Source organism: Schistocerca nitens, chromosome 3, assembly GCF_023898315.1.
Source record: "Schistocerca nitens isolate TAMUIC-IGC-003100 chromosome 3, iqSchNite1.1, whole genome shotgun sequence".
Taxonomy (NCBI): domain Eukaryota; kingdom Metazoa; phylum Arthropoda; class Insecta; order Orthoptera; family Acrididae; genus Schistocerca; species Schistocerca nitens.
This window is the reverse complement of record NC_064616.1, coordinates 633,099,077-633,115,455: the sequence shown is the minus strand read 5'-3', so window position 1 is coordinate 633,115,455 and position 16,379 is coordinate 633,099,077. Positions and strand designations below refer to the sequence as shown.

General features: G+C 39.7%; 1 protein-coding gene across 1 annotated transcript in view; it reads left to right on the top strand.

Moving 5' to 3' along the window:
• Positions 1-16,379, top strand: part of LOC126248580 (neogenin) — a 250,431-nt gene that overhangs the window by 186,578 nt on the left and 47,474 nt on the right. The window contains exon 21 of the mRNA XM_049949687.1: positions 9,760-9,876. Within this exon, the coding sequence (XP_049805644.1) occupies positions 9,760-9,876 (117 nt within the window). The remainder of the gene's footprint in view (positions 1-9,759; positions 9,877-16,379) is intronic.

Below are 16,379 nucleotides of genomic sequence, written 5' to 3'. Positions count from 1 at the left end.
CACTTTCTACTAGATTGTTTATGTACATTGTAAACAGTAATGATGTTACCACACTTCCTTGGGGTACTACGGAAATTACCTGTGCCTCTATTGATTTTGTTTCATTAAAAGCAACATATTGAGTTCTACCTGGAAGGAAGTCTTGAATCCAGTTGCAAATTTGGTCCAATACTCAATAAGCTCATATTTCTTTCACCTGTTGTAAGGTCCATCTTGAAAGCGGAAATTACCTGCACTTTTTTTCAGTCGCTAGGTACCCTTTATTCATCCAGTGATCTGCGATAAACTGCTGCTAGAAGTGAAGTGAGTTCTTTTGCATACTCTTTGTAGAATCTTCCAGGTATTTCATCGGTTCCTAATACCTTTCCATTACTAAGTGATTGTAATTTCTTTTCTGTTCTGTGATCAGTTATCTGAATATCTGCCATTTTGATGTATGTGTGAAGTAGGGACTGTGTCACAATCTTCCATGGTGAAACAATTTTGGAAGACCAACTTCATTAATCTGATCTTCTCTCTGTTCACTTTCATTTTGGTGCCAGTATGAGCTCTTGAGTGAATGAATAGATGATTTTGAACTACTTACTGATTTTACATGAGACCAAAACATTTTTTAGGATTTTTATTCAGATTAGTTGACAAACTTTTACTTTCAAAGTTATCGAATGCTTCTCTCATTGCTCTTCTTATGCTCATTTTTGCCTTTTTCAGCTTTTGTTTGTCAGCTAGATTTTGATTTTTCTTGAATCTGAGATAAAGTCCTCTTTGCTTACAGACCATTTTGCTAACATGGCTATTAAACTATGGTGAGTCTTCCCATTCCTTAAGACCTTGCTCGGAAAGTGCTTGTCTAAGGCATATTGAACAATGCTTCTGAATTTTTTTCATTTGTACTCTGCGTCTTCAGACTTGTCACTGAATGAGATACTTTGCAACTTGTATCCTGTCATTCTTGCTAAACAAAAATATCCTCCCACTTTCTTAGCATTCCTGATGAAACCCATAGCCCTAGTTGCCATCATAGCCTAATGTTGACTGATACCTTCTTTTACGATAACTGATTCAGTAAGTTCAGTTTGGTTTGTTGTTAGGAAGTCAAAGATGTTACCTGTATGAGTTGGTTCGCTTATCATCTGCTCAGAGTAATTTTCAGACTAGACATTCAGAATAATGTCACACAAGTCGCTGTCTCTGGTCTCAGTTTTGATAGCATGACTGTCCCAATCTTTAACTGGCAAGTTGAGTCACCCTCCGTTACACCAGCATGATCAGGAAAATTACGAACGATATTCTGTAACTTCTCTCAGAACTGCTCTACCACCTCAGCTCCTGAACCCAGGTGGTCTATAAAGGTATCCAATTACCATTTTTGAATGACCTTTGATGCCTAACTTCACGCATATTAATACATATTTGGGATCCGTGATAACCTCACTAAATATTATCAAGTTCTTTTTTGCAATAAATACACTGCCACCATTGGCGACTAACATATCCCTATGATAAATATTCCATGTTAACAGAATCTTCCGTCAGTTCTTGGTAGAACAACATTATAATAAATGAAAAGCACCAGTTTGCTTTTGTAGAACAAAAGCAAACTGGTGCTTTTCATTTATTATAAATATTCCAATCTGAACTTAGAATTTCTTTGCCTTTAACGTCCGGTTTCGGCCAGCTTTCTGTTCCTAATGCTATCTGTGCATTATAACCTTCAGTAAGTGGCTAATTCTCGGATGTTTCCTTGAATGCTTCTGTAGTTTACTAAAATCATAACAACCTCTTCTATCTCAGATCTGTGATGACAAACATTCTCTGAGGACATTGTGGCTAATTTAATATCTCGTATCATAATTGTGTGTAAGATAGAGGTCATTTCTAAAAATCATGTCTATAAATTTCATTGTACCTGGCTGCAAACAGTTGCACATGTCAGCACGAATGAGGCCTGCTTGGGTTCTGAGACCACCCTCGGCACCTTTTGGCATATAACTGATTCAGTGAAGGCAGCTAACATCACACATAGGGTGCAGGACAAGCTATTTGTAGCATCATACCCAGGGTCGATCACGATCCTCAGGTCTGGAGCAGAGTGGAAGGTCTAAACTAGTGGCTCAAGACAACTCTGCAATGGTATCGGATATGAATTTCTCAGCTTCTTCTATCAGGTTGAAAATGATCAAAACATGCTAGATGCAGAGAAAAACAAATCTCTCGGTGCTGTGACAAGTAGAGATGGATAGAAGCCTAACAAGAGAAAAATAAATGAAGGAAATGAAAGCCACTGGTAAGGCCTCCTTCATGTCGTGGAAAAGACCCCCCCCCCCCCTCCAACCAAACATACTTGAGTTCATGAGTGCACTCTGGCATTCTTTCTCGCCCTGCATGCAGTTGCCTTGATGGGCTCCCATCACCTGCCTAACTCTGGAGTTCCCAATGGCTAGCATACTCACCCTCTGCACTTGTCCATACTGGACAGGAAAATTGGCTGCTGACCCAACAGGAGAGACATCCTGTTCTGGTTCATAAGTATAATCAACACTGGGTAGCATCTTGTACCTGTTGCTAAAGTGTAAGGAGCAAGCTGTGCAGCCCATTCCCTCTTTTGCCTTCTGCCCAATGGCACACATACGCACTACTGTCCACCACTAAACCTCGAGTAAGGACAAACCCATCATATGTTGTATATTGGCCGACGCAGTGACAAACAGGTCACCAGGGATTCCAATAGCACCAAAGGTGTCTCAGGGCTCATCACTGGCACTCTGATGTCGCCGAAGCCTTGAGAATTAGCCAGAAGCCTGTTGACTGTAGCCAATGCAGCTTCCAGCTGTTTGTGAGCATCAGCCAATTCCCCTTGTATTGGTTCGCAACAAGCACAGTTCCTAGCCATATCATACTGTGTAAAACATTTATATAACATCTTCAGAAATACAAACAAAGCAGTCAGGATGCTCTTGGATAGTTCTAACAGACATTCTCTCCCAAGAGAGAAAATTACATGACTATGGCACTACTGAGGTTGGAATGTATGCAGTATATAATGAGGAGAATAAACAAACACTATTAGCTGCTGTGCAGTGTTGTAACTATAACCTGATACTGCAAGTTCTTAAAATGGATGTAAATTTTTCTACTGATAGTGGATGTATCAGTAGTTACTTTTTACTAGAAACTCTGCTTACCCAAAAGCTACTGCAGGAAATAAATATGCAAACTCCAGTGCACTGATCTAAACTATATACTATGTACTAACATGAGATTTAAATGTAGAGATGTGATGTGGCACCTTGCTATGGTCCGCACGGCTCCCTCCATCGGAGGTTCGAGTCCTCTATTGGGTATGGGTGTGTGTGTTGTCCTTAGCGTAAGTTAGTTTAAGTTAGATTAAGTAGTGTGTAAGCCTAGGGACTGATGACCCCAGCAATTTGGTCCCATAGGTACGTACCACAAATTTCCAAAATTTTTGTGATTTGGCACTCCTGACAATGGAAAATACTATGAGGCATCCACCTCACACAAGAGATGGGATGGACTTGCAGGAGAAATTCTGGAAAAGCCTATGGATTTCAATGGGGCTTGGAGGTTATGTTTAGTTAGTGGAGGCTTTCCATCAGGTAGTAACTGTGGTTCATTATGACAGTGGTAGATCCTTTGTCTGCAGGGAGGATGATTAGGTCAGTATCTGTTTTAAGGTTGTTAATGGCTGTCCTTTCGTTTCTGAAACGTTAGTGTTCTAAGGAAGCGCTGTCAGAGAAGTATGGTGTGGCCAAATGCAAGATAAGGAACTCCTGGAAAGTGATCTGGGGGGGGGGGGGGGGGTGATTAGGTAGGAGGGGCAGTAGGTCACGATCAGGTGGTGGTATGAACTGGGAGAGGCAAGGTTCAATGTTGGAATTACGTTGGTTTTGGTAGGGATTTGTGGCCAAGAAATGTTTCCACTGTAGGGATTGGGAGAAACAGAGTAGGTCTCTGACAAGTCCAGTGTGGTTAAACTTGGATGTGTGGCTCAAGGTGAGGCCTTTGGATAGGACTGAAACTTCTGTGAGGCTGAGGTTTTTGGTGGAACTGTTAACAACAGTGTTTGGGTTTGCATGGATTCTGGATTTTGTGGAGTGTTGGGAAAGAGTTTTGGAGGATATGGTAAACTAAAAGGGTCAGCTATGCAGGTTCCAGCAGTGAAATGTAATAGTTTTTGGAAAGTGTTTTAACTGTGGTCCAGTGGTCAGGTGGTACATAGAACAGTGAACGATGCAATTGTAACAGCTGTGACCAGTCAGCTCTATAGGGTGTCACAAAACATGCATGCGATCTTATTGGTTAGAACTGGCAAAGAAATGTTGGAAAAGATGTGGATGGACAATGCAGGAGAGAGAAAGTAGATGTAGACTATCGGACAGTAACAAATGGCAGATGATGTGGAGTTGAGGATGGAAGGAAGTTACTAGTTGGTATAATTTTCTGAGAAAGTTGTGGTAGAAGTATCTGTGGTGAAGAGAACCCCCTTGCCCAATGTGTGGAAGGTCTCTTAAAGCCCTTCACAGGCAGGTGCCATCCCCCCTGAACGTAGTCCACAAGCAGATTTCCCATCCCATATCCTCACACACCCCCATTCCTCCCACTGCACCCAAGAATCAGCCACAAAGAGTGTTCTCTTCAGCATCCAGTATCACACTGGACTGGAACAACTGAACCATATCCTTTGTCAGGTCTTTGATTAATGAGGGATGTCCTACCAAAGATCCGTACCACTGAAAGTAGTGTTCTGTCATCACCTACACAACATCATAGTTCATCCCGATGCCTCTCCCACTCCCAGCCCCTTGCTGCAGTGATCCCTGTGGAAGACTAAGGTGAAAGACCTGCCCAATCCAACCATGCAGCAATTCTTACCTCAGTCTTGTGACAGACTTATCCTACCCCATCATACATCATATATCAACTCCGCTGCACTGACACAAAAAGCTATCAGTATGACTACCAACCAGCTGTCAACCATGATGAATGGCAACCACCAAACTGTTGCCAACAACAAAATAGACCACCTTGTAGCACAACATGTAGCTGAGCCCAATTTCAGAGGCTGCTTCATGATCCAGGCCATGTTGATCCTTCCCTCCACCACCAGCTTCTCTGAACTACCTAGATGGAAGTTGTCTTTGTGACACATCCTTTGCCCTCATACTCATCCCTAGCCACGTTCTCGAATAACCCACTGTGCCCACACCCTCTACCCAACACTTTTTCCTCCCCGTGTCGTGTCACTGCATATCAAATTCACCTCTTACCACTCCCTCCTCCTATCCACCCCTCGCGACACAACCTGTACCATAACCTAGTTCATGTGCTGAAATGCGGCATTGTGCATCCAACTGGTGCCATGCGTTGTCATAGTTTCGGTGTGAGTATTGTCGTAGAGAGAGAGAGAGAGAGAGAGAGAGAGAGAGAGAGTGTGAGAGTGTAAAAAAGGATTACTTTGAAAGCTAGCAAGTTTTCTTTCTTTTTGTGTATGCCTGTCAATGACTTAACACTTTTGCTTTTCAGTGTGAGTCTTTCACCTTGGTCTTCCACAGGGATCACAGTAGCAAGGGGTTGGGAGCTGAAATGGCATAGGGATGAACTATGATGTTGTGTAGGTGACGACAGAACACTACTTTCAGTGGTACAGATCTTTGGTAGGACATGCCCCTGAACAGGTTGCATTTTTAGCATTATCTTCACCCTCATAGTGCAACTAATCTATAAATGAGAGATAGATCAAAATTCTTACACACAATTAGGGTCAACAGTTAAAGCATTTCCCAAAAAATCATTGAGATATTTATTATATTTTGGTACTGACAACAATATTTATAATAGTATAAAAATCGGAACACTATTTCACTGCAGTACCATTTTCTTTGGAACCACTGACTGCACAGCTTGGAAAAAAAGAGTCAGAGTACAGGCAACATTCACATAAGTATTTTATGCCTCCAATTTCCTTCCCTGATGCTGATCTGTAAGAAAGACAAGTATTTTATTTTACTACAGCAAAAATATATAAAAATGTAGCTCAAATATCACAGACACCATCATCATGTTATAAATGTTTCAGGAAGTACTGGGCAAGGGAGGTAGAGGAGGTCATTCTAAATATCTGTACCAATTTTTGTGAGTTTAATTTCAGTCATGTAAAAGAAAAGTGTACCTGAATGATGAAAATTCAAGTTTGCAATAAATTGCAAAAGAAGATTTATTAACGTACCACTATGCTTGTTTAGAACATTCCAGCTGCATACTCCAGTTGTCCTCCTGTTTCCTTATCCTCCATACATTCCTTTGTTGTGGATGGCCAGATGTGGGGATCCAAGAGACATCCAACATATTCCGTGTATCCACTGATAGTTCCACTGCTGTGGTCAGACTGGTTACTGCCCATATTGAGATTACACCTCACACATGGTCGTGTGGGAAGTTGTTTTAAGGTTTGACAGGCAACAAAAGACATTCCAGGAGACCAATCAAAAGGCCTGCTGCTTGTGGCTGATAGAGATCATGTGCCAGCTGCATTTGTTTGTCCTGATTCAGAGAAATCCACTCAGTGTGTGAGGTCCAGGCATTCACAGAGGGTAGGGATTATTGATGGTTGGGAATTCTGGTGTTGGCCATGTGACTAAGCCCCCTTAGAGACACGGATGCCAAGTAGAGAAAGAAATCCATCGGCACTCATTGTGGATACCAGGTGGAGTCATCCCAGGTTTGGAGTGGATGTTTTCTGATGCCATGATAAGCAAAAGATGTAACCAACTGAAAGTGGTGGCTCATGTCAGTACTCAGTGATGTACGTTGCTTCAGATCAGAAGAGATTCACTCTGGTTTTTTGGTGGCTGTCTGAAGTAACGACAGTCAGTCATGTGTGCAAGATGAAAATGAAGCTTAACATCTGCAGCACCTTTGACAGATCTGCTGGTACAAAACCTAGTGTAGGGTCTGAATCAGAGGCTCAGGCAGTTCTGTGACCATGTTGACTGCAGATTCCTTGACATGCTTCAGAGGACGAGAGCTATTGGGATCCACTTACTATATCAAAGGACCTTTACACACTGCTTGTGGCTGCATGGGTAACGGGAGCTGTTTGGAGTGGATTGGGCAATTTTTTAGGTTAGAGGCTCTGGGAAAAGTATAAACAGGGGTGCGGACTCGAAGGGGACAGACCTAGGAAACACAGATATTATGGTTGTAAATTGTTGTAGCTATGTTGGGAAAGAATCAAAGCTCCAAGCACTCATAGGAAACACTAAAGCAGAAATTTTATTAGGTAGAGAATGCTGGTTATAGCCGGAGAAAAGTCCAACCAAAGTTTTTACCAACAACCTAACAGCGTTCAGAAAGAACAGATTAAAACTGGTTGGTGGTGGTGTGATTATTGCTATCAGTAGTATTTTATCTTGTAGTGAAATTGAAGTAGACAGTTGCTGTCAGGAGTTTCCATATGACAGTTTGTAGGGGGGTGGGGGGTGTCAAGATCTGGAGGTATGGAGTATTTTTAGTATTTTGGAAACTGTCTTGAAATGTGATAAATAATTCCAAGATATTCTACTAGTATGTGAAGTATACCAGGAACAAGATACAACCACTGCCTTCATTGTGCAGTAGTAATGGTAATGTTACTGACAACAGTGGCATTAAAGCACAGTTACTAAACACAGCTTTTCGAAATTTTTCACCAATATTCCAGAATTCAAATCAAGAGCAGCTTCCATCATGAGTAATTTGGTAGTAGATACTCTCAGTCTATCATAGCAATTTAAGTCACTTAATAAAGATAAGTCTTCCAGTCCACATTGTATACTAATTGCTTCCTTTTGGAGTTACTGATGAAATAACTCCATTTTGAACAAACATATGCAACTGTTTGACTGATGGAAGATCTGTACCTAAAGACTGGAAAGTTCCACCAGTCGCATCAATACACAAGAAAGGGAAGAAAAGTAATCTACTGAGTTGTAGATTCATATCATTAAAATTGTTTTGTAGGAGTATTTTGTAACGTATTCTGTGTTCCAACATTATGAAATACCTTGAAGAACATTATGTATTGACACACAACCAGCATGGATTCAGAAAGTATCATTCTTGTGAAACACTACTGGCTCTTTATTCCCTGAAGTAGTTGAGTGCTGTCAACAGGGGTCTCAGGTTGATTCGATATGTTTAGATTTCCAGAAGGCTTTAGACATCATTCGTCATACATGGCTTTGAATTAAATTACGTGCAAGTGGATTATCAGATCACTTGTGCAACTGGATTTGTGATTTCCTAACAGATAGGTCGCAGTCCCTAGTCCTTTACTCCCTAGTATAGTCATCAGAAGATCAAAATGAATTGCAAAAGTATTTAGACAAGGTATTGTATGGCGCAAAAAGTGGCAGTTGACTTTAATCAATAGAAAATGTATAGTCAATCACATGAATAGTCAAAAAATTCTATTAATTATTGATCACATGATAAATCATACAAATTTAGAGGTTGTCGATACAGCTGAATACCTGCAGGTTACAATTACGAACAATGTAAATTGCTACCATCACACAGAAAATTTTGTGAGGAAAGTGAATCAAAGATTGTGTTTTATTGGCAGAACACTTACAAGGTGCAGCAAATCTACTAAAGATACTGCCTACAAATACTACACTTGTCTGACCTCTTCTGGGGTTTTGCCTTGTGATATGAGATCCTTACAAAATAGATTGGTAGAAGAGATTAAAAAATTTCAGTGAAGTACAGCTCATTTCGTATTACTTTGAAATAGAGAAGAGTATTCTGGATATGATAAGTGTAATGGGCTGACATTCATGCAAACGGAAGCTTTTTCACTGCAACGACATCTTATGATGAAATTTCATTCATCAGCTTTCTCCTCTGAGAGCCAAACCTTTTGAGTCCCACCTGCATGAGGAGAAATGACTATCATAATAAAATAATAGAAATTAGAGCTCACACAGAAAGATTAAGTTAATTTTTTGCACATGCTCTTCAAGAATGGAGCAGTCAAGAAATAGTTTTAAAGCAGTTGTATGAACCCTCTGCAAAATGCTGAAATGTGAGTCATAGACCAGTAAAACTTTCCTGTGTTGTTATTTTAGATTTCCGATTGGTACACTACCCAGATTTTTAATCACATATGTCTCATGCAGTTTAGCAAGATCATTAATAATCTCGCTGTTGAGCATCCTAAAAACATACTCACAAGCTAGAAATTTATTGTCTTTACTTTTAATACCCATATCAACTATGCAGTTTAAAATACTAGTGAGTATGTGCTCTCATAATATCCAATGCATTGATGGTCTTTGTATGTTGCTTTCATAATGAGGTTAAGGTGACCTCAACCTGAAGTTTTGTTTGGACGCAACAGTGCTTTACTAGTAATTGTGGTATTACAGAATGTATATCCTTGCCTTCCTCTGACCTTTGAATCGATTTTCCTAGATAGTTGTAGCAGAGCCTACAGTTTCATGTGGGCTTCAAACCGTAGTCCTTTGATAATATGAAACCAACATTAGAATCTATGGAGAGGTGTTTACAGTTAGTTTTTTCCTCTCAGATCTGTTATGCTGAGTGAAGATGTTGTTTCTGTTTGCTGCCATGGTCCATTGACAAAACCAATTCTTGTTTACTGTAACTCATCCTTTAATACAAGTAATATTTGGGAGTATCTGTAAGTAACAATTCAGTAATTTCTCTGTTTAAATAGTTCATCTGTGATTTTTGCAGTGGCCAGTGGTGGTGCTGCTGCAGGGCAGCCAGCAGTTGCTACAGATGTGAGCCGACCACAGTATCCTCGTACTCAATACAGTATTTCTCGAGCTCATGTTACACTTGACCAGTCAGGTATATATGTTTTCCTTTTTCTTCGTCTCATACATTTTACTTTCATTCTGTATTTATATGATCCACAAACTTAACTGATGCACATCACTTTTTGAAATATACTATGTGAGTGTTATGTTATGGAAACAGGAGTGGGTTTGATGTGCAGAGTTCATTAGCAGCAAAATAGATGTGCACAATGAGCAGAATTACAGTCAGGTAGTCATCTGTGCTGAAGGTCACAATGTTCTATAAAGATCGGATTTATTGTAATTACCACATTTGAATTAGTGATGTTAACAATAAACTTGTGACACGGAGCCTTTGTTATTTTTAGTCCATTTCTTATGTTGTGTTATGCTCAAATCAGAATTTCTTACCTCAGCTAATGAAATGAAAATAGTTACAAAGGCTTTTACTTCACAAAGTTATTTACATAGGTCAGATTAACATATCATTCAACAAAACAAACATTAATACTGCAATTTTTTGTGTAGTATCATTGGACAGCAACTATGTAAAGACACATGTAATCTCTCACTCCATTTTTGAATGTTCCTTTACAAAGGAGGCTCCAGAATTACTGTTGCGATCCAATTCTCTGCACCACTGCAGAGATGAGTGACGTGGATGTTAGTGTCAGTAATGTTGAGAAATAGCTAACATTGTTGAAATTGAACTGTGCACCTGGGCAATTTTACAATTTAAAATTTTAAGAGAGAAATAGAATGACCTGCAGAAAGGAATTTATATCTAAGCAAAACAAACAAAGACTATAATATAACTGTAACCACAAAGAAAATTAAAATAATGGTTTTTATAGGAAGGAACCTCATAAAAAGAAAAATAGCAGTGATCAGTACAGTAATATCACAGGCCAGTCATTTTAATAATCTGTGATGTGGTATCACATACAAATATGACAAAGATACAGATGAGAAAGTAGCAAAATTTGGAGTAAACATGTACTTCAGAAACGAGACAGGAAAAAAACACACACACACACAGATGAAGTTTTATAAAGTAATGGCTGTCCCCACACTACTCCAGGGAACTGATTTGTGGATTATTTACAAATGATGAGAAAGTAAGCTCCAGGCAGCTGAAATGAGATTTCTTAGGGCTGTGAGTTGCTGCACCATAGGAGACAAATGAAGTAGTAATGACATTAGGAAGGAATTAAACATATTTAATGTAAGTAACAAAACTGAAGATGCCAGAAGAAAATGGAGTGAACATCTTGACAGAATGAACTGCGGCAGATTACCTTACAGAACCAGAACTTACAATATGGCTAACCAAAGAAGCCTAAGAAGGCAAAGGAAAAGACAAGTGCCATAACAGGCAAAAGACAAATACTTGAACTGCACAAGAAGAAGAAGAAGAAGAAGAAAAGACCACCACAAAAATGAAGTTCCTTCTTAAACAGAACACTCAAAATCATTAAACATGAAAAAGAGAGGATTATGTAGAAAGTCCATACTGCTGTAATTACAGATACACTTTTGCAATGGTAACTGCTTGTCCTTTTTACAAATGGGAAATAAACTAAAAGCATGATCCAGTGATATATGATCTTATATGATTACAATTGAAAAATTGTATAGAACATTCAGTCAGCAAATGTAGCCTCTTGGAATCATCTAAAGCAAACCATACACAAACTCAACACAACTATTTGGTGGTCTCCAGGGTGTAGTTGTTCCACTATATTAGATCTGGCTTTTCATCATCACTGTCATGGAGCAAACTTCAGAATGGCTTGCCTGTCTCAATATTCTTCCATGTAAGGCAACTTAGTACTTGTAGTTATGTTATAGTTATACTTTGCCTGCTTGCTTCAAGATGTGATGCATTAGTACTTTCCACATTCAAAAGTAATGGTATTTTTCCCTCAGAAAAATCAGCTTGTACGGAGGTTACAGTAAGGTACAATACTAGTTAAGATACAATTTCATAACCAGTTAAGTTTCATCATGCAACTTTAACAATATTTCTTTTACAGTTGAGAAACAATGCATTCAGAAATAATTAATGCAAAAAATAGCACTCCTAATGTGCTGTACACAACCCAATAAAAATGTTTACATAAAATATCATTAACAGGAATAGACAGTGTGATCTGTATATGTTTGGTTGTAGTGTTGTTACATTACAAAATTATCATTACTGAGTGTCATGTGTTCTCACTATAATTCATTATCAGTTCCTCTTCTGGAGAACAAGTTTATACTATGTGCCATGCCAACAAAGGCACTTGCGATTGGCGTATTTTCTTCATCTGATATCATGAGTAAAATTTGTTCTTCTGTCACATCATTTAATAATGATATTGAAACATGGGTATATCTCGTGACACTAGAGATAAACTGAGTGCAGAAAGTACTGTAAAATGTGTTTTGTACTTGTGGCACTCCACATGTTGCAGCCAGTACATCAAAATTTATTTCAGTTGTCTTGTAAAGCTTTAGTCAGTGTCTACAATCCATTGTTTTACATACTCTAATGACACAAATAAAACAAATTAGAAACAAAGTTACATAATCTGTGACAGGCTATTCCAGTGCTGCCTCATGGGCACAGGCACCCGCAAGCACTCGTCAGCTTGTCCACACAGGTTGTGTAGGCTACCTTCCATCTTCATCTACATACATACTCCACAAGCCACTGTACGGTGTGTGGCGGAGGATACCCTGTACCAGTACTAGTCCTTTCCTTTCATGTTCCACTCACAAATAGAGTAATGGAAAATCAGCTGGTTATATGCCTTTGTATGAACCCTAATTTGTCGTACCTTATCTTTGTGATCGTTATGCAAAATGTATGTTGGTGGCAGTAGAATCATTCTGCTGTCAGCTTCACATACTACATTTTTTTCAATAGTGCTTCTCAATACGAACATCGCCTTCTGTCCAGGGATTCCTATTTCAGTTCCTGAAGCATCTCTAACATTTGCATATTGTTCACCTATTGGTAACAATTCTAACAGCCTGCCTGTGAGTTGCTTCAATGTCTTCCCTTATCTGACCTGGTACGGATCCCAAATACTAGAGCAGTACTCAAGAAGAGGTCACACTAGTTTCCTATATGCTGTCTCCTTTAAGATGAACCATGCTTTTCCAAAATTCTCCCAATAAACTGAAGTTGACCATTCGCCTTTCCTACTGTAATCCTCAAATGATGGTTCCATTTCATCGTGCTTTGAAACGTTACACCTAGATATTTAAACGACGTGACTGTGTCAAGCAAGACATTACTAATGCTGTATCTGAATATTACAAATTTGTTTTTCCTGCTCATCCCCATTAACTTACATTTTTCTACGTTTAGAGCTAGCTGTCTTTCATCACACCAACAATAAATTTTGTCTAAGTCATCTTGTATCCTTCTGCAGTCACTCAACTTGCAGTTCGCCCCCGGTAGCTGAGTGGTCAGTGCGACAGAATGTCAATCATAAGGGCCCGGATTCGATTCCTAGCTGGGTCGGAGATTTTCTCCGCCCAGGGACTGGGTGTTGTGTTGTCCTGATCATCATCATTTCATCCCCATCAACACGGAAGTGGCGTCAAATCGAAAGGCTTGCACCTGGCGAACCGTCTACCTGACGAGAGGCCCTAGCCACATGACATTTATTTTTACTCAACTTGCAGAGAGCTGCCCACCATGTCCACCAGATCATTTATGTATGTAGAAAATAATGATGATCCTATCACACTTCCATGGGCACATTTGACCATACGCTTGTCTCTGATGATTACTCACCATTGTGGACAACATACCGGGCTCTATTACTTAAGAAGTCTTTGAGCCACTCTCATATCTGGGAACCTATTCATCATGTTTGTATCTTCATTAACTGCCTACAGTGGGGCACTCTGTCAAATGTTTTCCGAAACTCTATAAATGTGAAATCTGCCTGTTACCCTTCATCCATAGTTCACCATATATCGTGAGAAAAGAGCAAGCTGAGCTTCACACAAGCAGTGCTTTCTAAAACCATGCTGATTCATGGACAGGAGTTTCTCAAAAAAGTTTATTGTATTCGAACTGAGAATATGTTCAAGGATTCTGCACCGAAGTGACATAGGGATATTGGTCTATAATTCTGTGGGTCTGTTCCTTTACCCTTCTAATATACAAGAGTCACCTGCATTTTCTTGCAGTCATTTAGGACTTTGCACTGGGTGAGAGATTTGCGATAAATGCAAGCTAAGTAAGTAGCCAATGCTGTTAGAGTACTCCTTGTGAAACTAAATTGAAATTCCATCCAGACCTGGTGTCATTTATTTTCAAATCTTTCAGTTGTTTCTCTACACCAGGGATACTGTGTCGTCCATACAGGAGTTTGTTCGAAGATCAAATGACGGTATGTATGTGTGATTCTTCTGCATGAATGATTTCTTAAATGCGAAATGTAAAACATTGGCTTTTGTTTTGCTACCTTCAACTGCCATGTCAGACTGGTCAACAAGTGACTGGATTGCAGCCTTAGACCTGCTTAGCGATTTTACATAGGACCAGAATTTTCTCAGGTTCTCAGCAACATCTTTTGCTAAAGTGTGACAGTTGTAGTTGTTGGATGCTTCGCGCATACATCTTTCACAGATGTACGAATGTGTACTAACCTTTGCCTGTCATCATTTGTGCATTCTCTTTTGAGCAGAAGAGCGCAATAGCCTTTCTGTTGCTTCATCAGCATTTTCCAAATTTTGTTGTTAAAGCATGGTCATTCTTTTCTGTCCTTAATCCACTTACTAGGCACATAATTCTCTGGACTACTATTTACTATCTGTTTAAACTTTACCCGTAATTACTCTTGGGAGCCGATTGTACACGTTCTGTGCACTTGGCCACCCCTGTCTGTGGGAGCTCAGCCAGGACTGTATGATTGCACAGACTGTGGCCCAGCTGCCTGACTGCTCAAGTTGCCTACTGCTGCCTGCTGGCACTTGGCTGCTTGCAGGTGGGCACTTTAGCTGGAGCAGCCTGATCTATGGTATCAACATATAATTCATAATATACGAGGTACTACTCAAAATATCCGAGAAATTCATTGTACTCTTTAAACCAGTATCAGTATGACATCTAGATGTCTCGAGGTATGTGTCTTAGCTACAATGGTACAAAATTGCGTCAACTTTGGTGCATGCAGTTGGGGATTGTAGTGGTGTATGCCAGAATGCATTTCAGCACTTCCGTGAATTGTGAAATGGATAACATGCGCATCAAATTCTGTTTCAAGTTGAAGAAAACTGCAGCTGAAAGCCACTGCATGCTGACAGAGGCACTTGGTGAGAGTGCAGTGAGTCAGTCAAGAACATTTGAGTGGTTCAAGCACTCCAACGCAGGCTGAGAATCTGTGGAAGATAACAAACATTCTGGTCAACTGTCAACAAGCACAACACCAGAAATGATCATGAAAGTGCATGATGTGATCCGCGAAGACCGAAGACAGACAATTCACAATGTTTGTAACAGTCTTGGGCTGTTGTATGGTACATGTCATTGAAGTCTAGCCGACAAACTGAACATGAGACAAATTGCAGCAGAGTTTGTTCCTCACATTCTCAGCAACAACCAACAAAACCTCAGGCTTCAGATGTACACTGAGCTGCAACAAAGAGTTTGAGTATGTCCAAAATTTTTATCCAGAGTCATATTAGGTGATGAGTCATTGGTGTATGTTTATGACCTTGAAATGAAGCAGCAATCATCACATTGGAAAACACCATCTTTTCCAAGGCTGGAAAAAGCTCGACAAGTTTGTTGCAACATGAAGTCAATGCTTCATGCTGCATGCAGTACAACTGCCCAGTGACTATCTGACCAGATGGAACAAAACTCTTTATGCATTATTCCCATATTCTTCTGCTTTTACGGCCTCATTGGACCACTTCAGTCAATCATTTCTGGTCCTCTTCTTTGGTAGTTTCCCCTTCCGAGTGGCCCAGTATCTCTTCATTCGTTCCGATGCTTTTCGTCGTTCCTTATCTGTAAATACCCTTTTCATTGTATGTCGTTTGTCAATTTTTGGTTTAAATCTTATTTCTGTGTCCCTCAACTTCTTTAAATTTGGCGTTTTGTTCTGCAAATCATCCAGAGTTATTTCCAGTTCTTCCATATCCTCTCTTATTTCCTTAAGCCATCCTCCTTGTTGTTTCAAATTCCAGAGTTTCTCAATAATTTTCCTTGATAATCTGGTTTCTGGTGTCCTCAGAATGTGACCACAAAAAGAGATCCTTTTCTTTCGTATAGTATCAGTGATGGGCTCCAGTTCTCTGTATACCACTTCATTTGGAACTATCCGCCATTGCCCAGCTTTTTGATATTTCTTATTTATGCATGTTCTAGCAATTCTTCTCTCTACTTTTAAAATTTTGTCAATTCTGTTTTTCTGGGTGACTTTAAAAAGAGTTTCACTTCCGTATGTAACCTCTGGTTGAACCACCGTCTTGTAATGTTTTAATTTTGTTTTAATTGATAGACATTTTTTATTGTACGTAGACCATGTTAGTTTTTGAGCT